This window comes from Quercus lobata, chromosome 9 (genome assembly GCF_001633185.2).
Source record: "Quercus lobata isolate SW786 chromosome 9, ValleyOak3.0 Primary Assembly, whole genome shotgun sequence".
Taxonomy (NCBI): domain Eukaryota; kingdom Viridiplantae; phylum Streptophyta; class Magnoliopsida; order Fagales; family Fagaceae; genus Quercus; species Quercus lobata.
In genome coordinates, this window is record NC_044912.1 from 52,748,353 (window position 1) to 52,773,800 (window position 25,448).

Consider the following 25,448-nt stretch of genomic DNA (forward strand, 5'->3'; position numbering starts at 1 on the left):
TCTATTCTCTTATCATTAAAAACTTAAAAAATATGCAACCTAATGGTAAGAATTTTAAAATATATAACCATGTTAATTGTTTTTTAGTGAGAGTTATAGACATTGGTTATAAACAAACTTTTCCTTTATTTTATTGCATCTTGATATAAAATGTATTTTGAACAGCCACAATAAGACATAAAGGGGCTAAAATTGCATAATAAAGTTAAAAAAAAAAGGTTATTTCGCCAAACAAGTCCTTTCAAAACTTGCGTAGAAATTAACTTTTAGAAAGTCAAGTTATAAACAAGGCTATTTTTCCTAGAGAAGTTTCATAAGAATCTATGGAAAAATAATTTTTTTTAATATTAAAAAAGCATTATTTAGCAAAAATGACTTATAGAGAGACCAACATTTAATTTTATATTTATACTCAATTTTACAACATACTTAAATGACGGACAAGGTAGGTAGGCCAAAAACTTGTTCACATTTTTTACGTCAATGGATCACTTTTTCAATTTTTTATCCCACGGCTCACGGTAGACCATTTTAATAAATTGTGAAATTGAGTAAGTTCAATTTCTATTTGATTCCTTGTGCAAGTGGCCCTTCTCTTTTCCAAGAGTTTTCCTTTTATTTTTTTGATTTAAAAAAAATATCACGTAAAAAGGCCTGGGGAAGAAAAAAAGCATTAAAAAGACATTCTTGTTCATCCTGAAAATTTCTAGTGGGAGGGCCACTTGCCTACCGACTCTGACAAATAGAATTAATTGGTGAGTCATAGAAAATGAATTGTTGACCCATCTTCTCACTCTTATTACAAGTTACAAACTCCTACTTCCATGTGCGTTGACCAAGAGGCTTTTTTTGAGGGTTTTCAGTCAAACTTGCAATTTTATGAATCTGTAACCTCCCTATTCAAGCTCATCCATTTCCTTTATGGCTCTTCTTCCATCATCATCATCATCTTCTTCTTTTTCTTCTTCTTCTAAGAGATGGAAATTCGATGTATTTCTCAGTTTTAGAGGTAAGGATACCCGCAAAACATTTACAGACCATCTATATACCGGTTTGAAACAAAAAGGCATATCTGTTTTTAGGGACGATGAAAAACTCAAGCAGGGAACATTCATTGCCCCAGAACTCTTGAAAGCAATAGAAGAATCGAGGTTCGCGGTCATTATTATATCAAGAGATTACGCTTCTTCGAAGTGGTGCTTGATTGAGCTAACAAAGATCGTTGAGTGCATGGAAATGACGGGATTGGTAGTTCTACCTGTTTTTCACTATGTAGATCCTAGTGATGTGCGGAATCATAGGGGGACATTTGGAGAAGCCTTTTCTAAACATGAAGAGAGCTTCAAGGATAACATAGGATATGTACAAACGTGGAAAACTGCTCTGACAAAAGTTGTTAATCTTGTTGGATGGGATTTAAAGGATAAGTATGAATTTCTTTGGAATGATGCTATTAGTAGTTGACTTTTATTTCTTTTTTCTTTATCAGAATTTATTTATTATTACTTACTTTTTTTTATTTGGTCACATGATAAGAGATTCTTTTTACTATTTATAGAATAACCTAGACTAACCCTATTCTAATCCTAGTAGAACTAGATTCTAGACAAGCAAGTATATATTTTACAGACCTTGCAACAAATTTGGCCCTTAATGGCTTTAAAATTGTCCCCATAATACATCTAGTAATGAATTTCTAAATATAATTAGGCACTCTCAGTGTGGCTTAACGAAGCTAAGATTGTGTTGATGATGAATGTTTTGTTTTTAAATGTGGCTAGCTTTGCATAATAAAAATTATTGTTTTGCTATTTTCTTTGCAGGCAAGAATCAATAATTATACAAAAAATCATTGGAAGGATACTTAGTGAGCTGTATCACAAACTCCCATGTGTTTCTAAGGACCTTGTTGGAATGGACTCCTGTGTGGAGGAAATGTTGGATTCATACATAGGTGAAGGGTTGGGTGGTGTTCGCTTTGTTGGGATATGCGGGATGGGTGGAATTGGAAAAACAACCCTTGCACTTGAAATTTATAGAAGAATTTCAGGTAACTTTGAAGCTATAAGCTTTATTGCTAATATTAGAGAAGAAACTAAAAATCAAGGTCTAGTTTCTTTACAAAAACAACTTCTTTCTAAGATCCTCATGGGAAGTGAAATAAATATATGGGATGCTTATATGGGAATCAATGTTATAAGGAATACACTATGTAATAAAAATGTTTTTATTATTCTTGATGATGTGGATAGAGATGAGCAATTAGAAGCATTGGCAGGGAAGCATGATTGGTTTGGTCCTGGAAGTAGAATCATTGTAACAAGTAGAGATAGCCATTTATTGATAAGATGTGGTGTGGATTACATATATACAGCCAAGGAATTGAATGATGATGATGCTTTGCAGCTTTTTAGTTGGAGAGCTTTTCATAAACCTCATCCTGAAGAAAATTATGTGAATTTGTCTAAGAACTTTGTGAATTATGCTAAAGGCCTTCCTTTAGCTCTTAAAGTTTTAGGTTCTTCATTGTTTGCTAAAAGATCGAATGAATGGAAAAGTGCCCTGTATAAACTAAAAGAAGAACCTAATAAAGACATTTTGGATATACTTCAAATAAGTTTTGATGGGCTTACAAATTCACAAAAAGGATTGTTCCTAGATATTGCATGTTTTTTCAAAGGAGAGAACAAAGATAGCATAAGAGATGTATTGGAAAGTTTTTGTTATTATCCAGACTATGATCTTGGTGTTCTTATGGACAAATCTCTCATAACCATTAATGACCATGGAACTTTGTGGATGCATGATTTGCTGCAAGATATGGGTCAAGAAATCGTTCGTCGTGAATCTCCTAAAGAGCCTGGTAGACGTAGTAGGTTGTGGATTTATGAGGATGTCATTCATGTATTGAAGAATAATAATGTAAGTTGACTAGTACAAGCTTGAACTTAAAGAAGTATTTATGTTATTATAAATCTTTCTAAGAATTTTCCAATTATTTTAATTTCATTGTTTTTGTTTATTAGGGAACAAAGGTAGTTGAAGGCATAATGCTAAATATACCTATTCCAAAAGTAGAACACCTGAGTGCTAAAGCCTTCTCAAAGATGAAAAATTTGAGATTGCTTAAAATTAGTAGCGAGAAACTTCCAGAAGACTTCATAAATGGTACTATGAAACAACCAAAAGTCCTCATTAGAGGTAATGTGCAACTTCCAAAAGATCTTAGTTATCTTTCTGATGAGTTACGCATTATAGAATGGCATGGATATCCTTTTAAATCTATGCCAACTAGTTTTCAACCAAACAAACTTGTTGAACTCAGAATGCATTGTAGCTGCATCATACAATTGTGGAAAGGAATTATGGTAAGATTTTCACTTAAGAAAATTTGTATTTTCTTCCTTTTCATTAATACTAGACTCTATCTAATAATTTTTTTGGTTTATATCAGATTTTAGATGCATTAAAACTTACGGATCTAAGTGACTCTCAATACTTGATTGAGATCCCAGACCTTAGTGGAGCTCCAAAGCTTAAGCAATTGATTCTTCGACATTGTACAAGACTATATAAGATTCACACATCTCTTGGAGATCTAAAACAACTTATTCAATTGGATTTGAATGGTTGCAAATGTCTCGAAATCCTTCCTCACAAGATCAGCTTGGAAGCACTTGAAATTTTCGATCTTGGTGGTTGTTCAAAACTGAAGAAGTTTCCAAATATTGTAGGAAATATATCACATTTGTCGAAACTTTGTTTGAGTGAGACAACTATAAAAGATCTACCATTATCAATGGAGCATTTAACTGGCCTTATTGAATTGGATCTAAGAGACTGTAAAAACCTTTCAAGTCTTTCGAATGCATGTTGTTGTTTGATGTCTCTAAAAATTCTCACTTTATCTGGTTGCTCAAAACTTGATGAATTACCAGAGAATTTGGGTAATATCGAAGGCCTAGAGGAGCTAGATGTTAGTGGAACTGCTATAACAAGACTCCCTTTATCTATTGTTCACTTAAAAAATCTCAAAGTACTATCTCTCTATGGATGTGTGGGGCTATCATCTAAATCATTTAGTAAGCTCCTAAGTTTTCCTTTAATGCAACAAAAAAGAAATCTTGATTCCATGGGCATGTTAGAGTGTTGTTTACAAGGCTTATGGTCTTTGACAAAACTGGATTTAAGTTATTGCAATATTCGAACGATTCCTGATGTTCTTGGGTCCTTGTCATCTTTAGAAGTATTAAATCTAAAAGGAAACAATTTTGTTTGCCTTCCTGAAAGTATCATTCAACTATCTAATTTGGGAGCCCTTTATTTGGGTGGTTGCACTCAACTTCAAATGTTGCCCAAGCTTCCATTAAATATGAATTTTATCAATGCAACAGGGTGTACCTCACTGGAAACATTATCATTAGGTCTAGAATATGATTTTTGGCCAAATATATGTCTTTTCAACTGCGCCAAATTGATTTATAATCAAGGCAAAGGTGACTTGTTGTCAACAATTCTAAGACATTATATCATTAAGGTCTTTCTCTCTCTCTCTCTCTCCCTCTCTCTCTCTTTCTCTCCTGCATGTGAGTGAAGTTCTAAACATCATGATTTGTTTGTTTCAGGGATGCTATAACCCGAATAGGTTCACATTTCTCGCAATTCCTGGAAGTGAAATTCCAAATTGGTTTAAGCACCAAAAGGTGGGGGCTTCAGTGAATCTGCAAGTGCCTTCACATTTATTATTAAGTAGCAAATTTATGGGAATTGCTTTGTGCGCTGTTTATATATTCCGCCAGCATCATCCACTTCACCAACTTCATATTAAAAATTATTGTACGCATGAGCTTTATTGTTCCATTAAAGCCAACGGATATCAATCTCCCGGATTGTGGCTTCCTTTATCGGAGGAATTTGGTAAGATTGAATCTTATCATCTTTTGCAAGAATATTATCCCTCAACACGCTTCGAAAGCCACTGGAAAGAAGTATTGGATGCTAATGAATTCCTCCAAATTGAGGTTACATTTGAAACCGAAGGTCCAGGCTTGGAGGTTACGAAATGCGGAGCCCATTTGATATTTGAGCAAGACATTGAAGATCTCAATCAAACTAAGCCTGGGTCTAGCAGCTGCACTATCACTCCTTATTATGAGGATGATGATTTAGGCTATTCAGAGAAAGATACCAAAATCAAGGAAAGTCGTGATGATGAACCACCCCACCCAAAATGGATAGAGCACCCTAATCTAGTTGAAAACTGGATTGGGAATTCATGCATACAAGGACAAGGTGACTCTGATTGTGAGTGAGGAAAGAGGAATCTCGGTGAAAGTGGCAACTTTGATGAATCTGCATAGCTGAGAAACTCTTTTTTTCTCTTTGATTTTTTTGTAAGTCACCCTTTTTTCTTTCTTATGGGAGTAGTTTGCAATTGATTATGTGTTCATCATTTTTGTTCAATTATGCTGGAGGGTAAAATCAGCACTTTTGTTGCTCTATCTATAGTATTTACTACAATATTTTCCATAGGAGAATATAATTGAAAGTTGCATTCCCACTTCAGTGTTGTTGTGATTTTGTTTTTCTTCACCACATTAACCCTTTTGAAATCTAAAAATGGAGTCAATAATTTTTTTTTTTTTTTTTAAATTTAGTTGTATGAAGCTTTGGAAATTTGCCATTTGGTTTTCGGATTTTGTGTTGAGTTTGCCCTAGAACTATGCCCGTAATAGTTGAATTAGACTCCTATTGTTTTTTTTGTTTTTTTATTTAAATTTTTTTTATATCAATATAAGAAACTTAATTTCAATTTTTTTTATTTAAAAATTTTGATTTTAGAAATGAAGTTTTGTCTAGAACTCTTGGTGTGTTTGTGTGTGGATTAGCTTTCCATATAATATTGTAGTTGATGGATTATCTTCTATCAATCAAATATCATTATTTGTGTTATTGTTGATCAGAATAGTCTTTATTGTTGTGCTCTAAACAAACATTTATTTTATTTGTTTAATTAGTTAAGTTTTTTTTTTCTTTTCTAGTGTACAAGCATCTAGATATGATTTTGGATAATTTGGAATTAGAAACTTCTCCCATCTTATTTGTCATTTAGAAACCAATAGCAGATAAAGAGGCTACACAATGCCAGATGGCAGAGATGATCATACTACCGCCAGAGCACACGGTTTGGTGCTTACTGCATCGACCACTGCACTGTATTTGAGTGTCTGTGGGGTTGATGCTGATTATGATGGAGTGGAATTGGGTTTGGGGCTATTTCTGTTTGGTTACAAGGAAACTTGAGGTTAATTAATGTTGAAAGGATAAAAAGCTTTTGAATCATATGGGCTGAAATAGTGGTTCCAGACTTATTTCTTGAGTTCTCAATTTTTTGGTTTCCCTTCAAAACACACACACACACACACACACACATATATATATATATATATATATATAAATTTTTTTTTTTTCTAATCCTATAATTTTCTTAGAAACTTTTAAGAACACATAAGTGCGACTTAGCAAGCAAGTTGTGTTTGGTTTTGCTGGCAATTTCTTTCCTTTAAATAAAATGTATTTTTCCAAAAAAATAAGACCTTGTTGTGGTTTATGTTGTTTTGTATATATGTTTTCTAAAGGTAACAGTTGGAACTATGCCGGAAAGCTTTTGAGGAGAATATTGCTGTTTATTTGGGAACAACTTATGGGACAACCACATTGTTGTACTGCTTATACATGAGTTGGGTCACTTGATAAGGAAGCCCCAAAGGAGCATATGCATCATCCTCACCCCTACGGTGGCTCTGGCTCTGCAGGTAAGCTACTATCTATCATGTTGGTTTTGTAATTTGATAATCAGTTTTGGCTTGTATTTAGGTTTGAGACAATATTTGTAGGTTATATGGCAGGTTCATTGCACAGTAATGAAGTGATGTGCTTGTTGGCTTGGCTAAGTTGTAGGTATGTAGGTTGTTAAAAGGGGGTAGGGTTGTTGCTTTTTAGTGCTCATCTATGCAATTTCTCATTGTGATTCTAGATTTTAAGAAGGGGCTTTTTGAATCTAGGTCCTTCAAGTTCACCTTGGAAGGGAGTTTGGCATTTTATCAACAGAATCATAATTATAGTATGAACTCATGACCCCTTGACATATATATATATAAAAAAAAAATATATATATCAAAATAGGGCTAGAATACCAGATAATACAAAAGCATCAATTCCTAGAACCAGGGACTCAATTCCTAGAAATTGACCAACCTTGATAATGTAGAAATTTGGGCTTATTCTTTTAACAGCAAGGTGATATGTAGTGTTTTAGCAAGCAATAAAGGATTATGTGGCCTTTTTATCTATTAATTGGGGTCTCATTCATCAATTGATGATCGATAATTGTGAAAGAAAAATGAAAAATTATAATTATGATCTATGAGGCATGACCTAGTAGAACAAGAAGCTCTAATGTGGAATTTTACATTGAGAAACTAAGACAACCCCATTGATATCATTCTTAAAGATATGGGAAAACAACCTCTCCACTACTTGCACAATAGCCTTCCGTACTGCTGTGCTTTTCCTCCTGTCTTGAATTTAAGTAAAATATCTCATTTATTTCTTACGCTTTTGTGATTTGGTGAGTAATGACTTTTCCATCCTTTCACTCACATTAGCACTTCCTCTTTTTTTTTTCTTTTTTTTTCTTTTTTACATTTTTGTTTTTTAATTTACCCGTCAATCAAATTTTCCATAGTTGAATACTTTCCTACATGATTTGTTATTTATTGTTTGACTTGATTTTAGATCAGTACACTTTTGTTAAGGACATCAAAAGTTGATTTTAGATCATATGTGGTCTTTTGTAAGTCAAATTGACTTAGGCTCTCTACCTTACCAATTAATTATTGGTAGGATGCAGATGTTGTGTTGAGAATTTAACCAAATTCCCATAACTTGTGAGATGCAAAAATAGAGAAAAAAAGAACAACCACACTACACAAAGATTTATGTGGTTTGGCAATATGTCTACATCCACGAAGTTGCTATGATTTTCACTATGTGAAGGAGAAAAATACAGAGGTGCTATAGTACAATGATGTAGGCACCCATAATTTTGAAGTAAAAAATATATAGCCCAAACAATGGGTCCAAAACAAGCCACAAATGATCTTGTTGGCCCAGGCCTCTACTCCATGAACAAAGGCTCACAAAAAATCTCATTTAAAATTGTAATGCATCCAAGTCAAATCAGATTACAAACTAATTGAACACAAAACAAGCTCCACATAGCCTAGCAAGTTTATTATTGAAGATGAGAAATTCAAGAATTTTATAAAAAATGGAAATTTAACCCTAAAATGTGTATTCACTCTTCAATAATTGATAGAATAACATTGCTGAAATGTATATATTTTCTATTCCTTTGGATAAACATTGTAGTAGACAGCTTAAGAGGTTCAAGACCATTGTTGTTTGCAGATTATAGTTGAATTAGATTGGCACCGACAGAAAATAAATTTAAATTTGAATATGTGATTGCTGACCCTTCACATCATTTAAAGTGGTCGTAGGAAGTAACAACTGAGAGAAGCATACAGCTTGTGTATATGATTTGTGTGATATTGGGCCAAATGCTAGTGTTCACAGACACTTTTATGGGACAATGTCCCAATTTGGAATTTTATTGATAGATCATGTGACTTGAAAATCAAGATCATGTGATCAAAAACTATAAAGAACTCCCACACAACATGCACTACGTAGCTAAAACTAGCAAAGTGCGGAAAAAATAGGCTCATCCAAGCTAATCAAGGTACGCAGGCATGTTATGCAAAGATAATATGGCCAACCTTAACTACACATCCATGATATGCTATACAAATGAAAAAAAAATCTTTTTGGTTTTTAAAATAAATTTATGACCAAAAACCAAAAGCACACATTGTACTAAATGAACAATGCAAATCTATGCATGATAGTGCTCAACTAAGCTATAGAGGGTACACAAACAAGAAATGCCAATTTCTTAATTAACCTTTAGTACATGTACAAATTAGTACGTACTCACATAAAATCAGAAATAGCTTAGCCCTTATATAACACATACTATTCAAGTTTCTCCACAATGTCAAGCATGTTCTAAATCAAGAGAGAGATCATAATTCATGTAATCCTCAAGAAAAAATAAAACTAGACACAAAATAAAATATTTTTGTCTTTTGGAAATTTTTCGATGTTTTTGGATTTTTGAATAATCAAAACAACCTAAGAAATAAAACAACCAAAAACTTAAAGAAAGCATGTCCACAAATAATTGAAAGAAATAAATCAAGGACAAGTAAACAACACTCACCTTAGCAAGTCTTTTCTCACCTATATAACACGAGTCATCGGCTTTGTAGGTGAAAATCCATGAGAAGCAGAGTGTATTTGAGGGATTACACCAATCTTTTGAGAGAGACTGAAATCCTACAAATTCCTTTCACAAGCCTCAAAAAGATCAACTGAAAACAATAGTGTCCTTTTTATTTAAATCATCACAATAAAAAACAGTAAGACACTTAAAATTATCCATGATAACAGGGATCAAGGATCAACTCTAGGTATAATAACCTAAATCAAGAGTTAACCCACTTTGATACCACTTGTACATTTTTAGACCCTTTAACACAAGTTGTTTAACCTAATTAATTAACCAAGTGAATACTTAGGTTTATTATTCAAATCTAGGTTAAAACAATAAAGTCATATCATGTAAAGCAGCGGAAAATAAAGAACACAATGATATGATCACCCAGGAAAACCAAACTAATAAAAAACCTAGGGAGGATTTAACCTAGCTATCCTTAAGGTAAAAAGAAAATCCACTATGAAAGGATTGAAGTTTGTACAATAAAACATAGACCACTAACATTCTATTGCTACCTCGAGTAGAAAACTTACTACCACGACCCAATGATAGCTCCGAGTCCACGGACTACTTCTTTCCTAGGTCTTTGCAACACAAGCACCCACACTTGTGACAAAAAACACAAACTCTCCTATTTGTGACTCCAAGATCACCCTTAAAGGTTTAGATCTTTAACTATTCTTGATCTGGATGCAGCAACTCCAGATCTACCGGATCTTGAGATTCTTCAAGGAATAACATCGGTAGAAGATATAAGAGAGCTTTTGGGTACAAAACCCTAGATCTACAAAAGAGGCACACTCTTCTCACTTTGAAAAGCCTTATAAAAATGTATTAGGGTTTCCTTTATATACTAGGAATCAAACACTTAACCCTATACATTTATTGGGCTTGGGCTGGTTTGAAAATTCTGCAGAAAGTTCCTGATCCATGATTCTCAATCGATCAAGTCTATTCTTCAATCGATCGAGCCTTGTAGAAATAGGACAAAAATTTCCAGCAATTACTCAATTCCAAACTTACGTTAAACCAAACTTTGAGCAAGCCTAAACCTAGACTCATTGTTTTGATCATGGTTGGCCAACATATACAAAGTGAAGTTCTAATACATTTAGTTCCTAAAGTCTTAGAACCTAACAATCTCCCCCTTTGGCAATCTGTGACAAAACACATTACAAGAAATAAAATGCTCAAAGTAAAAATAGCCCAATAACATATTATTACAAAAATACGTCACAAATCCCAATCTAAGACTCCTAACCTAGAAGTTGCAATAAGAGGTAGAAGGTCTTGATCAGAATGTACTTGTCTTTCCTGAAAACACTTAAAAGAACACATGTTTTATACTGGTTTTAGGGGTTTTTATATTTGTTTTTAGGGTTTGACCTGTTTTATACTGGTTTTAAGGGTTTTTACTAGACCAAATTGGTGCCCGATTCCCAATTCCACCGGCCGATCCGATTTTTAAAACTATGCTTCCTAGTCTTCTGTCAATAAATTTATATGGAATAATTATTTTTATTTTTATTTGAGTGGAAAGGTTTGATTTTATACACTTGTGGAAAAGACTACATGTATAAATATACCTTTCTTCTACTAGCACGTTATTTGCCCCAAATTCTAAGTTTGGACAATCACTTTCACATACTCACCACTTTTTCTCTACTACTTTGGTCAACCACTACAGAGTTGTAGCAAAAATTGTGATAATAAAGTTGTCTTTAAACTTTCTCATAAATATAACATTGGAATACTAGTTGTTAAACCTCTTTTTTTTTTTTTTTTGATAACAAAAAAACTTAGAATACTAGTTGTTAAATTGGTATATGCTGTTCCATACCATAGTATTATAGCCCTTCTTTGTGACATGCCACAAACTGAAACTACCTATATTATTCTTTCATTAGCCCCACCATATTAGGACCACCCGTTGGGTTTTCGCAGCTGGCCAAGCTTATTTAAGATTACATATATTATTTAAATATGTATAATTTTGTTCCAAAATTTTGAAGGATAATACTTTTAACAGTTACCAAATATTTATTATAACCAAATTGATATATTTTCTCTGTTTAACTTTCTTGTCGATCAAATTTTCCAAAGTTTGCATAGTATCCTACATGCATGGTCTTGGACTTACCATTTGGTTGATTTCATATGCATGTCACTTTACTTAAGAAGATGAAGTGGTTCTGGCTGAGTCAACATGCATTTGAGTTCTAATTCAATCTTTGTAATTAGATGTAAGTCCATTTCTAGACCCACTTTTGTCTAATAACTTGTGTTGATGTTTTCTGCTGGTTTGCAATAGGGAGGACTGAAATCAAAGCATTTATTGTTGGAAAAATTGGTTATGCATCTCATACAAAAATCCACAGTGGAAGCAACAAAAGGATCTACTCCATTCATGTGAGATAACATGGAATATCTAAAATTTTAGAAACAAAGAATAGAAAGGCATACCTTGATGCAGTGAAATTCAAAACAAAAGAAGTTCGAACTTGGGAAGACCTTCAATCTTCACCCCAATTCCACATATGTCCAAGATGTGTGGTCTCTCAATCAGTTATGTATGCACTTGTTCAAGAGAGAATATGTTTAGAGAAAACTGTATTTTTCTCTTGTAATTGTATGTACGTTTTTTTTTAACCATCAAAAGGCAATTACTTTATTTAATAACTCTTATTAAATAAATAAATAACTGATTATCTAATTGGGCTGGCCCAAAAATAAATAACTGATTATCTAATTGGGCTAGCCTTTTGGGCTAGCCCAATTGGGCTTTAGTGTGTGGCTTGGGATGGGACCAAAGGAACAAATAAAACTCTAGCTCCAATGGACTTTGAGCTTATCTGTCAACTCTTGACAAACCCAAAGTTACCATTAATTATATTTAATACCACTATATAAATATAATTGCAATCTAGGCTTTATTAATAAAATTAAATCCCAAGACTTCATTATCTAAACAATTAACCCCTTCATGAAAATATTCGTAATAATACAAAGTCATAATATATAACTGCCACTTTGAAAATTACTACCTCTTTATCTTTGAGTACCCGGTTTAATCCTTTAAATTATTCATATATATTTATGAAATCAAATTTCATAAAATATAAACTTTAGAAACTCTTTACTAAAGTGGTTAGGCCTAACATTCTGAATAACCAAACTCATTAAACTTATCTCAAGGGAATGTTTTATATCTCTACAAAGAGACTATGAATTCCATCTTGAGAATATGTGTTCCTTTAGCACTACGTATGGCTGCCCGACATACTAAGGTTTTAACCGTTGAATTAGATCTCACTCATAATATATTAAAGCAACCTACATTTCATGATTGGGTTCACTATCCTCTTAGGATTGAGAGTTTATGTAAATTAAAGTCATGAGATTTATTATTCAGTAAACAATTGTTAATAGAATAATTAATCTCATAGCGGTCCAATTCAATATGTCTTATATACTTAAGACACATCAACATATTAACTAGAAGTCTCCACTTCCATGATCAAGACAAACCATCTTAGTTGACATATTATAGTCTTCACAGATGAAATGTCCAATTTCATCACCAACTACGAACTAAGATTTTGAGTTTACAAAGAACTTGTGATTTATATCTTCTGTGACTAAATTATATAAATCACATACTATGCATTTCAAAAACTATACAATAATGTCCAAATATTCATGTTACCATTATTTTATATAATAAAATAATTTCATTATTTATAACATAATGTCATACATAATATCATACAAAACATCGTACAATAGGATTTTAGGGCACTAATCCTAACATTTATCAGTGTTGTTGGCAAGGATGACTAAATTGATAGGACGCAAGGAATGCATTGTCATTGATTATAAACTTTATACGTCTCCCTCTGTAATCTAATTAGTATACTTCAAATTTGTTGGAATGGACCATACAAAATGTGCTGTGACGTAGTTTGCATTTTTCTTCTCTTTGTTGTCAAATGCATGCTAATTGTTTCTCCCAAAAAAAAAATCTATATATATATATATATGAATATATATTTATCTAAAAACTGAAGTGTAGCATTTATTATTGTTGCACTCCTGTTGAGCTATATCAACGAAAACATCATACACCAATTTCCAACATCATTTTTCCTCTATTAATTCTTTTATCTTTCTTAATTTTTGGCTTTTCTGTTAGGACATATGTGAATCAATGTTAGGAACATATGTCAATATAGAATTGGCTAATCCTTTGACAAAACACACTTTACTTGTAATTGGGTAGATCTAGGATGTGGTTAATGCTTCAAGGAACAAGGTTTCAAGATTAAGTATTAAAGTCATGCAAGTCTGTCCAAGAAACAAGTGAAGAAGTGTTGGATTTTAAAGCTTGACAGCTTGTATCTATCGAGGTTTAAAAAGTTGTTCTAGCCCGATGCTTGACAGCTTCTCGATAGATAAGTTATCTATCGAGGTTTATGAAAAATAGATTTTCAACACTAATTTTCATCCAATCTGTGGGTATATTTTTGGGCTTTCTTTTCTCACAACCCTAAACATATATAAGGATTATTTTAAAGGCCGTCAAAGGGCACGCGAGTGTGAAGCAAAGTTGTGTTCCTACAAATTGTGACAGGAGATAGAATTTGCCTTAGTTCATCTTTCTTTTAAAGAAGCTACTGTGTTTATACATTATAGGGTTTTGTAACCAAGGAGTTTCGTGATCTTCATCGTGTGATGAATTGAAGAACTTTGCAACCAACATCTTTCTTAAGTTGGTGAGTAAGCCACGTATTGGGATCCGCGCATCGAATTAGTTAGTCACGTACTGAGAGTCGTGCATTGAAAATGAGAGATTGTCACTATAGAACAAGTCCAAATGGGTATCGGAGTAAGGGTTCAACTGTAGGTTCATATAAGGTACTGAAATTCCTTTACTTGTAACCACTTGTTATGAAAATAGTGAATTCTCGGGAGTGGTGACCTTAAAATCACCCGATGGGGTTTTTGCTGTGTAGCTTTTCCCCTTCATAAACAAATCACCGTGTCAATTTATTTTCTACTGCATTTAGTTAATTGGTGATTTGTTTGTGCTACCACATGTATTGCATTCTAATTGAATTAATTAATTAACTTGGCTAATTAATTTGTTAATTCATCACAAGGGATCAATACTTTCTTGGCCTATCATTTTCTTATTCCTCTCTTCTTATTATAAATTTACAATTCTCCCTCTCATTCTATACATAGGTTCCCTACTCACAAAAGTTATTTCTCTCTCTTTCTCAAAATTTTGTTTTTCATTTTTTGGTGGATTTTTTCTTTCTTGCATCTGTACTCTAGGTTGATGAATTTTTGTATTATTTAGATCTCTACTTTTGGTTGATGTAATTAAGTTGTATCTTTATGTTGTTATCTTTTTTTCTTCTCTTTAATTTCATAGATATTATCTTGTTGCATTATAAATATGGTATATAAAAACATAATGTTATATTATTACATAACATTACATAACATTACTTGGATAATTTGGTGTTTATTATTATATCTTTTATTTTTACTTTTTTATATATTATTTTCTATAAATTTCTTATTATTCTCTCTCACATTCTCTCTTAAAAAAGTGGTTACTCTCTCTCTCTCTTGATTTTTTATTCTTTCTTGCAACTCTATTTTATATTAATGAATCATTGTGATTTTTTAAAACTATATTTTGGGTTCATATATTTTGATGTTGTGTTTTTTACTTCCCCATTACAATTAGTATCTCTCTCTCTCTCTCTCTCTCTTATAGTTTTGTTTTAATTTTTGTTTGAGTTAATACTTGATTATTTTCAAAGTAAGAATTTGAGTTTATATCAAAATACAATCTTGGCTATGCTAATTAAAAATCGGTCTTTGGTCCACTTCATCTATTCAGTCTACTTCGGTTCAATTAGGTCCATTGGTCTACTTCATTCAATTTAGTCCAATTCGGTCTATTCTGGTCCATTTGGTCTATTTTAATCAATTTGGTCCACTTTGGTCCATTTTGCCTAATTTGGTCCATTTAGGTCTAATTTGGTCCATTCGGTCCACTTCAGTCTATTCGGTCCATTTGGTCTATTTCAGATCACTTTGGTCCAACTCGGTGTACCTACTTAAGAATGAGAAAATCAAAGTTTGGTTAAGAGTACTATCAATTATTTGAGTAATATCAATTGTAATTATATGATAAGTTTTGTTATCATAATAATCTCCTTAAGAGAATGATATTTTGAATGATAACTTTGACACTCAAAAATTTTAATTGTATTGACAAAACTCAAAAAATATAATGCATAATGACAATAGTTATAAGAATATGGACCATTTCAAAAAAAAAAAAGAATAATATCAATAAAAAAAAAAGGTAAAATTATATATTTATAAAAATAGAGTGATTGAATTACTTTTAAAATTGTTTAATTTTTAGGGAGAACAAATTATGTACAATAAAATTTAGAAAATAAATTATACATATTCAATATAAGTTTGTTATGAGTTTGATTATCATAATAATCTCTATTAAGAGAATGAAGAATTTGAATAATTTATACATATATATATATATATATATATATATAGGGTTGGGTTCAAGTTACATCTAGTGTAACTCTAAGCAATGTTACACTACTCAATATTTTTTAATTGGATGCAAATTTCAACAAATCTACCGATAGATTACATTATCTTCATATATTCTTCATGCTTGCAAAATTTGAAGGTGATCAAAGATTAATAGCCATGTCATCGATCAATTTTTTTAAATTCAAGTGTTTGTTGTTTAAAATTGTAAAGTTGTGATTTACAACTATTTTGTGTTGGCTTTAATTCCATGCCAAATTTGATTGTAATTTTATTCAATCATTTTTCGTTGTATTTATGTAGGTTTTTAATTGTAAGGGATGAGTGTGAAAGAGTGTGAAGACTCAAGGTTAAAATGAAGAACAAGTGGATTTCGTGAGAAGCTCGCCAGAAGTCATCCCACGAAATAGCCATGTGTAAAGCACATGACTGGAAGGTAGAGAGTCATGCCAACCTGTTTGGCTAATTTGTCATGTTTGTTTACCAAGTCTTTATCCACACTATATATACCCTCATTATCCATATGTTGTAAGGAGTGCTTTTTAGAGAGAAAACCCCTAAAAAATACACTAGAGAGTTAGAGATTTTTATACCCACAATTATCTATACAATTTCCTTGTGGTTTTCCTCACACTTACCTCTCCATCTCTAAATCCTTGAGAGGTTGATAGTCCAAACACTTACCACACCCAATCTGAGTGTCAAGTGAGGTTTTGGTGCTGCTGGGAAGCATTGGAAGGAGCCATTTAGTGGCGGATGCAATTGGGCTAAATTGTGGGATCCAAGAAAGCTAGAGAAGACAAGGTTCCAAGAAGGCAGTTGGTAGCAGGAGCTGTGAGAGACCGGAAAAGTGCCTCTCAAAAAACAGAGATTTTTTAGTGCTTTTTAGGGCACCTCTCTTTTTGGGTAAGTGGTGTGGAGTCGCTACTTATTTTTTATACAAAAAATAAGGAAAACGAAATATAAAAAAATACATTTCTGAATTGTTTCCTTTCATTGATTGAAAAAAAGAATACATATTTGAAAAATTGAAAATTGCATGGCTTTGGGTCCTAGTTACAATCTACCCAAAATAAAAAAAAAAATAAAGACAATACCTAAATCTATCTATCCAAAATACCTAAATTCATATGCTAAGTAACGGAATGGTAAGGTGCTAGGCACCCATTCTGCCTAGACAAAATCTGGTCTTCCAGACTCTTGTGACTAATGTACCCCTTTTATGCATGCTATGAATGATATGTTGAACATGTGAAATAAATTAAATCACACAAATTTATTTATGAATGGATCCTCTTCTTTGTTTAAAAAAAAAAAAATGCAAATCTATTGTTGTGAATAAAAATTGATTTTGATTTTTCAAAAAATCAGATCTGTTTTTAAGAAAAAAAAAATAGTTTTAACTTTGCAAAAGATTAGATCTATGTTGTGATGATTAAAAAAAAAAAAAAATTTTTTTGATAACAGAAAAAGTCAAATCTGTTTTATATGTTCAAAAATATGGAAAAGATTTTTTTCTATGAAGAGAATTTCATTCATAAATAAATTTATGCAACCTATACTAAACAAAACAAACAACCAACACAACAATACATGATCTCTTTCTTTATTTCAAAAATCTACATGCATTAAAAAAAACATAACTGTATCTAAGGAAGATACAAATCAATTTTTTTGATAAAAAAATGTTCAGATTTGCATCTAATGAAGACACAAACCAGTTTTGATTAAGAAAAATTCATCTCTACATCTAAGGAAGATGCAGATCTGTTTTATTTAGAAGAAAATTTTAGATATACATCTAAGGAAGATGCAGATCTATTTTATTTTGAAGAAAAAATTCAGATCTACATCTAAAAAAGATGCAGATCTGTTTTATTGTGAAGAAAAATTCAAATCTACATTTAAGGAAGATGCAGATCTATTTTATTTTGAAGAAAAATTCCAATCTACATCTAAGGAATGTAGATCTGTATTATTGTGAAGAAAAATTCAAATCTACATCTAAGGAAGATTCAGATCTGTTTTATTTTGAAGAAAAATTCAAATATACATCTAAGGAAGATGCAAATTTGTTTTATTTTGAAGACAAAGAGTTAATTACATGCAGATCTTTAAAACTAAGAAATAGATTATAGCAACCATAAAGGAATCAAGAGCATATTTTCATAAACTAAATTAACAAGGAAGAATATGAATATTTGAAACAATTAAACATGCATCATCATGATAAGAGAAACATAAAAACAAAAGGGTTAGAAAGCACCCTCTTGCATGAGCTCTCTTCTACTTGAGAGGATGTTTCAGGGTTCAAAGAAATTTATGTAATTATCTTTGAAACCTAAAACCCTAGCTTCCACAAAAAATCAGAGAAGGGATCAAAAAATATGAGCAATTTGAGAGCCTAAAAGAGTGTGTCTCCTAGAGCGTCAAAAGTGTGTTGAATTATGAGATCCAGTCTCTATTTATAAAGGCTAGAAAACTCTAAAAAAATAGGCTCAGACAATTAAAATGCGAATTGGGACACATCTTTCTACGAAAAAGGTCGAAAACGATGTGTCTTATCGACACCCGAAGGAAATTGGGCCAAAGGCCAAAAGAGGGCCATTCGACACTTTTAAAGTGCCGTTTGGCACTCCAAAAGTGCCGAATGGTATTCTTGGGCACCGAATGTACTTTCGTGTTTAGGTGCATTTTGGACTTCATTTTTAGGTTTTCTTGAGCCGATCCTTGCACCTAGACGTATTTTCACCCCTATTCTGAGATTTTTATCTCTTTTCTAGATAATTCAGGCTTTTTCAAGAATAATTATCTTGTAGATAAATACCCTAAAATAAATCTCGATAAAGTTCAGATTATCCATAATTTTATCGTTATGCAGTCATCCCTTTTATTCCTATGTAAGCAATCCTATTTTAGATACTAATTACCAACCAATCACAAAATTATTTTATTAATTTTAATTGTTTAGCCAATCAAAATTAATTTAAATTAATCATGCATGGTTGACTCTATCTAGACACAATGCATGTTGACCATGCAAACTTGATCATGTGATATCTTTCGATCCGATGGTCCGATTTGGAAACCAGACACACCGTTGCGAACGTTATAACCTTAAGATCATTTTTATGATATGTAATGAATGAATTGATGCATGTAATGCAATCATGATTTTTGGGGTACATGGATGGTCATTTCAGCCATCTACCTTGATTAAATCATGGGTGCAAAATCGAGTGTCTATTGGAGCTTGGAAGGCTCAAGTACATTCGTAGACTTGGCTTGGAGGGCCTTTTGTTATTTGTGTACTCCAACTTTATTCTCTAGTGGATCAACTACCGCTTGGAGGGCGGCAGAGAGATTTTTCACCAAGTTCTTCGATAACATGTTTCAGTGTTATCTTGTGTTTACATCTCTCTTCCATACTCTTAAGCTTTACTTTACATTGTTGATAATGGATGAATATGGCTTAGGGTAGTGTTATCAGTTGTTTGCGCTCATTTACTCTTATTCGCACTTAGTATAAGTTAGAGTAAAGCAATCTAGCCGTAATTTTAATTTGGGGGTCTAAACAAGCTCTTGTGTTTTCACACGAATTTGAGCTTTCAAAAATAATGCATAAAAGATAAGTTTATAGATCATATGATAAATAATATCCAATTGATATGAAAATTGGCATGATTGTTAAAAACATATAGAATGTGTAATTCAACGGTGGGATTTTCAAAATATGAATTTTTTAACAAGTTATTGGGTGGTATAACATTGCTTAGAGTTGCACCAGGTGTAACTTGAATCCAACCCATATATATATATATATATATGCATATATATATATATATATGCATATATATATATATAGACACACATATATATACATTGCTTGAAGATTTAATTACCTCATGTAATTCATTTAAAAGTAATGACTTTAAAACAAATGAGTAACTGCCCTAAATATTAGATTTCTATATTCATAGTCGTTATGTTTATAAAGACTTTCACTTAAATTTAGCTAGATCGAAGTGGTCTGAAATGCTACATTAATGTGGCTCAACAAAAGTGTAGCAAAAGCTATACTTAAGATTTTGTATATTACGAGTTTGAGATCTATATATTTTTTAAAATAAATTTAGATTAGAATATGTGCTCTCAACCCAAACATATCTTTTCCCTATATGTAAATGTACAAAGTGGACACAAATGGACCGAATTGGGCCAAATGGAAAGACGTTGACAACATAGATAGAATAGGACCGAATGGGAACAAAGGGGACCAAATTGGACTGAAAAGAATATAGTGGACCAGTGTGGACTGAATTAGACCAAAGTAGACCGAATAAGAACGAATGGACATATTATGACCAAGGTGGACAAAATGGACTGAATAGGACCAAATTAGACTGAAGAGGACTAATGTCAACTAAACAGGACTGAATAGAACTAAAGTGAACAAAATGGACCAAATACGGCCAAATAGGATTAAATAGCTCGAATAAGACTAAAGTGGACTAAAGTAGGTAGAATGGACCAAATAGGACTAATGTCAACCGAATAGGACTAAAGTGGACAAAATAGGACCAGAGTGAGTAGAATAGAACCAAAGTGGATTGAAGAGGACAAAATGGACCGATGTGGACCGAAAAGGATTAAAGTGGACAGTATAGGACCAATGTGGACCGAATAGAACCAAAGTGGATCGAAGAGGAAAAAATGGACCGAATAGAACAAAATGGACCGAATAGAACTTTTGAATATTTATAATTTTCATTGCATTTTTAGGGCTTATATTCCTAATTTTAATGTCCTTTTTTGTATTTTTTTTTTTAACATAAAACAAAAGAGTTTATCCCAAATATAATAAAATTTCATGCTTTTCAACCCAAAAATTACGAAGAAAAAAAAAAATTGAGCTAAACTTGGAAAGACAACCTAGAAAAAAAAAATCAATTTAAGGCCCAATTAGTATTTAATTTTTAGGAAGAACAAATTATCTTCAACAAATTTTAGAGAACAAATTATACATTATATATATTATAGTTACAAAATAATTATTTATTTCCACGTATCACGTGGGTTTGCGACTAGTCTATATCTATATATATCTAAAAGCTGAAGTATAACAATTATTGTTGCTACGCTTCTATTAAGACACACTAGCAGCCACATCATCCACTTACTTCCAACTCTCTCTCTCTCTCTCTCTCTCTCTCTCTCTCTCTCTTAACTCTTTCTTTTTATTAATTTTCTTAGCTTATTGTTACACATTCTCAAACCTTTTCCCCTCCCTTTTACCCTTTCATCTTCCCACTATTAACTACCATAATATCTCTCTTCCTCTATCCCTTTATCTTCCTTTATTTTTGGCTCTTCTTATTCTCATCTTCTTATTATAAATTTCCAATTCTCTCTCACCTTCTGTGCATAGTTTTCTCACACAAAAAATGTTATTTCTCTCTCTTTCTCTATTTTTTTTTTTTTTCATTTTTTGGTGGTCTTGATTTCCTATTATGTGACTCCTATGGATTTGTTGTGCTAGAGAAATCATGGTCCACTCCCAATCCTTTGTTATCATGGTTCAATGTATCAATTTTTTATTATTATTATTTTTTTTTGTATTTATCATTAATATTTGTTTGCAGCTCATTTGCATCAAGCCACATCATAGAATTCATGTTTGTGATTTTAGCCAATTTGATGTAGATATGGGAGTAAGGAATAAGTATACCACTAATGGTTGGGAAGCCTAAGTATACCACTGTTACTTGTCAATTATATTTGTTGTTTATGTTATCATTGTTATGTGTTGAACTAAAGTAATGAAACTATATACTTGGCCTAAATTGAACATGACCATGCCAAAATTTGAGATGCATATCCGTTTGAGTTATCAAATATGGCTAGACTATATGAGTTTCTAAGTTTTTTTTTTTTTTTTTTTCTTTAGCTAAGATTATGAGTTCATTTCCAAAGTATTATTGATAATTGTGAATTGAAAATTTTCATAATTATTTTCCTTCTTATATATATATATATATATATTTTTTTTTTTTTACATCCTATAATGTGGTTGATTTGGTATGGCTAGCCTCATATTACACTATAAAGAAATGCAAGTATATTTTCAGTTGTTGAATAATTAACGTTCTGATGTAGTTTATTGAATTAATCAATCTCATATTATCAACGTAAGTTGTTTTCAAAGCTTAGTTTAAGTTGATGAATTTTTATATTTTTTAGAACTTCACTTTAGATTGATGTGATTTAGTTTTGTATTTTTACAATGGTATTTTTTTTCTTTGATTTAATAGATGTCATCTTATTACATTATATAAGAATATATCATTATTATATTATATAGCATGATTTGAATAATTTGATATTTATTACTATGTTATATTTTTACTCTTTTTGTTCCTATCTTTTTTTTTTAATTTTTATAAATTTGTTTCTCTCTCTCTCTCTCTCTCTCTCTCTCTCTCTCGATTTTTTTTTCTTTCTTGAAACTCTACTTCAAGTTGACGAATCATTGTATTTTTCAAAACTTTATTTTGGATTAATATGTTTCAGAGTTATATTTTCGAGTTTTCTATATTATAAGTAATCTTTTTCCCTCTTATAGTTTTGGTTTAATTTTTATTTGAGTTACTTAGTTATTTTGTAAGTGAGAATTTGAATTTATTTATAAAATAAAAAGTCTTGGCTATACATTTGAATGTGTCTATCAATTATTTGAGTAATATCAAGTGCAATTTTGTTATGATTTTTTACTGTCATAATAATCTTCTATAAAAGAATGAGGAATTTGAACGATTTATTCAAAACTTAAAAACTTAATTGCACCAAAAAAAGAAAAAAAGAAAAACATAGTGCACTATAACGTAATTTCGAATAATATGGACCACCTCATAAATGAATAATACCAATCAAACGCAACCCAAAATAATAGAATGATATATTGGTAGAGTTAGAAAGATGAAATAATCTTAGAAATTGTTTAATTTTTAGGGAGAACAAAATTTTCTTCAACAAAATTCAGAAATCAAATTATATTTTATATCACAATTATAAAATAATTATCTATTCCCACGTATCGCATGAGTCTGAGATTGGTAATAATAATTATATGGGGTCTGAGGACCGAGGAGGATCAGACTAAGAAGTAACTCACATAGTCCAGGCCTAAAGGGATAAATAAACTTTGAGGACTCCACCCACCTAAGGAGGGAAATAGAATTAGGACAATTGGTATCTTGTGAAGGCCTAGGGAGAGGAGAAAGGACAATACTGGGGACAAGGATGGTGGGAAGAAGTTTCTTGGAGGATATACCTCCCACCTCCACATTCAATGCTTTGCACCAACCTTATCTGCATTAATGTGGAAATGACCCGTAAAGAGTAACTCCACAGCTAGGAACCCCTTCTACCGCCTTCAATAGAGTCCTGATGGGACAAGTATCCTAGAAAGTGCCCCTAGACGTACAAGTGAAGAGCTGGGATGCTTGGAAAAGAGGTATAAAAGGAAGGGAACCCCCCAAAAGAAGGGGGATGAACATTGAAAAGACCATTAGAACAAGAAGGAGAACAGTGAAAAGTTTGATGTAAAACTTGAACCATACTTAATACAAGGAAATTGATCCTCGGACTTGCCCAAGGTGGACATTACTCTCAATTGCTGTTTCATTCACACCAATTTGTTACATAGGCTCCACGGCCTTAAGCTTAGGTTTAGTTTAGAATTGCACTTGGACTTGATTCTTACTCTCTCACTACAAATTCTATTGTTTGGGCTTGATTAAAAAGATAAGGTGCCACAAATCTAAGTGGACTTGGCCTTTTATTTTTTGAGTACTTACAATAATAATGCATGCTAATTATGTAATCACATGAAAGTTGAAAGCTCGAATTTGTGTGAAACACAAGAGCTTGTTTAGACCCCCAAATTAAAATTACGGCTCGGTTGATTTTACTCTAACTTAAACTAAGTGCAGAATAGAGTAAATGCAAGCGGATGAACAATATAACTACTTGTTGGGAAACTTAGACCCCAATTGAAAGAATTAACAAGTTTTAAACCCAAGTTGTTAAATAGACTTATTATGAATAAACCTTGTTAAAACAAACAAACATCAATATCATGTCAATATCATACACAGTTGAATAGTAAATAAGACAAGATATGATGACATAGGAAAACCAATGAAACAAACTAGTTTCATAGTAAAAACCTGAGGGAAAACCTTCTCGAAAAGCAATCCACTATAGTAAAGAGAAGTTTCAGATCTAGTACAAAACCTTTGTCCCTAGACTCTATAATCCCTGTAGATGAACTTACAGCAAAAACCTTTTACCACTTCAGAATCTCTGAACTCTTCAATATATGAATTCCACAATTTTTGCACGGATCCTAGTACGTGACTAACAAATGATGCACAGCTCCCAATACGTGACTAACTCACCAACTTAAAGAAGATGTTGGCTACAAAGTTCTTCACTTCATCAACAATGAAGATCAAGAAGCACTTGGTTATAAAACCCTAAGGCGCAAAGATGCAATAGCTTCTTTTTGAGAGAATAAAGCATAGGTCACCTTTTGCATGTGTTCTCCTTGTATTCTCTTATGTGACAGCCTTTAAAATAAGCCTTATATATGTCTAGGGTTGTTAGAAAAGAAACCCTACACAAATACGTAAGCATGGGCCAAAAATCAGATTTGGAAATCTGAATTTCATAATTCTCGATAGATACCTCGATAGATAGTATTTGTCAAGCCTCGATAGATAGCTATTTGTTAAGCAGCTGTTAAACTTTAATGAATCAACACTTCTTCACTTGTTTCTTAGATAGATTTGCATGGGTTCAATACTAGACTTCAACTCTTGTTCTTTGAAGTATTAAACACATCCTAGATCTATTCAATTACAAGTAAAGTGCGTTTTGTCAAAAGATTAGCCAATTACATTAAATATGTCCTTAACACTACTCTAAGTCACATTCAACAAATCACAGCAGTAAAATGAAAGTTAAAAGAGTAGGGAAGAAGAATACAAACACAAGATAACATGCCAATATGTTATCGAAGAGGAAATCGAAGAACTCGATGAAAAACCTATCCATCGCCCTTCAAGCGATAAATCGATCCACTAGAGAATAAGTTGGAGTACACAAATAACAAAAGACCTCCCAAGCCTAGCCTACCCAATGTACTTGAGCCCTCCAAGCTCCTGCTATCAACTGACTTTGCTAAGCTTTGTCTTCTTTAACTCTTCAGATCCCACAATGTACCCGATTGCATCTACCAAGGCTCACCGACTTATTTTGACAAATCCCCAAAGCTTCTCAAGCTCTAAAACACTCTCTACAATTTGAAAAGGTGTGGGTTATGTTTGGATACAAATCTCCTCTCAAGGTATGACAATGGGAGAGGGAAGGAGAAGAGACTAGA

At 32.2% G+C, this 25,448-nt stretch overlaps 1 protein-coding gene across 2 annotated transcripts; it reads left to right on the forward strand.

Annotated features, from left to right (window-relative positions):
* Positions 1 to 727: 727 nt before the first annotated feature.
* LOC115958839 (TMV resistance protein N-like) lies at positions 728 to 5,320 on the forward strand. Of its 2 annotated transcripts, XM_031077084.1 has the most exons (6): positions 728 to 1,427; positions 1,824 to 2,050; positions 2,819 to 2,922; positions 3,027 to 3,368; positions 3,455 to 4,537; positions 4,626 to 5,320. In XM_031077084.1, exons 1-6 carry the CDS (start codon positions 922 to 924, stop codon positions 5,310 to 5,312), a joined length of 2,949 nt encoding a protein of 982 aa, XP_030932944.1. In that variant the 5' UTR covers positions 728 to 921; the 3' UTR covers positions 5,313 to 5,320. The 2 variants fall into 2 exon arrangements, with proteins under 2 accessions (XP_030932944.1, XP_030932943.1); XM_031077083.1 differs by having other exon boundaries at positions 1,824 to 2,922.
* The last annotated feature ends 20,128 nt before the right edge of the window (positions 5,321 to 25,448 follow it).

Bases quoted from the DNA above. Each gene is read 5' to 3' on its own strand.
- LOC115958839 (XM_031077083.1), top strand. From the start codon at position 922: ATGGCTCTTCTTCCATCATCATCATCATCTTCTTCTTTTTCTTCTTCT. The intron at 1,428-1,823 runs GTATGAATTTCT...TTTTCTTTGCAG, and splicing joins GGATGGGATTTAAAGGATAA to GCAAGAATCAATAATTATAC. The intron at 2,923-3,026 runs GTAAGTTGACTA...TTTGTTTATTAG, and splicing joins ATGTATTGAAGAATAATAAT to GGAACAAAGGTAGTTGAAGG.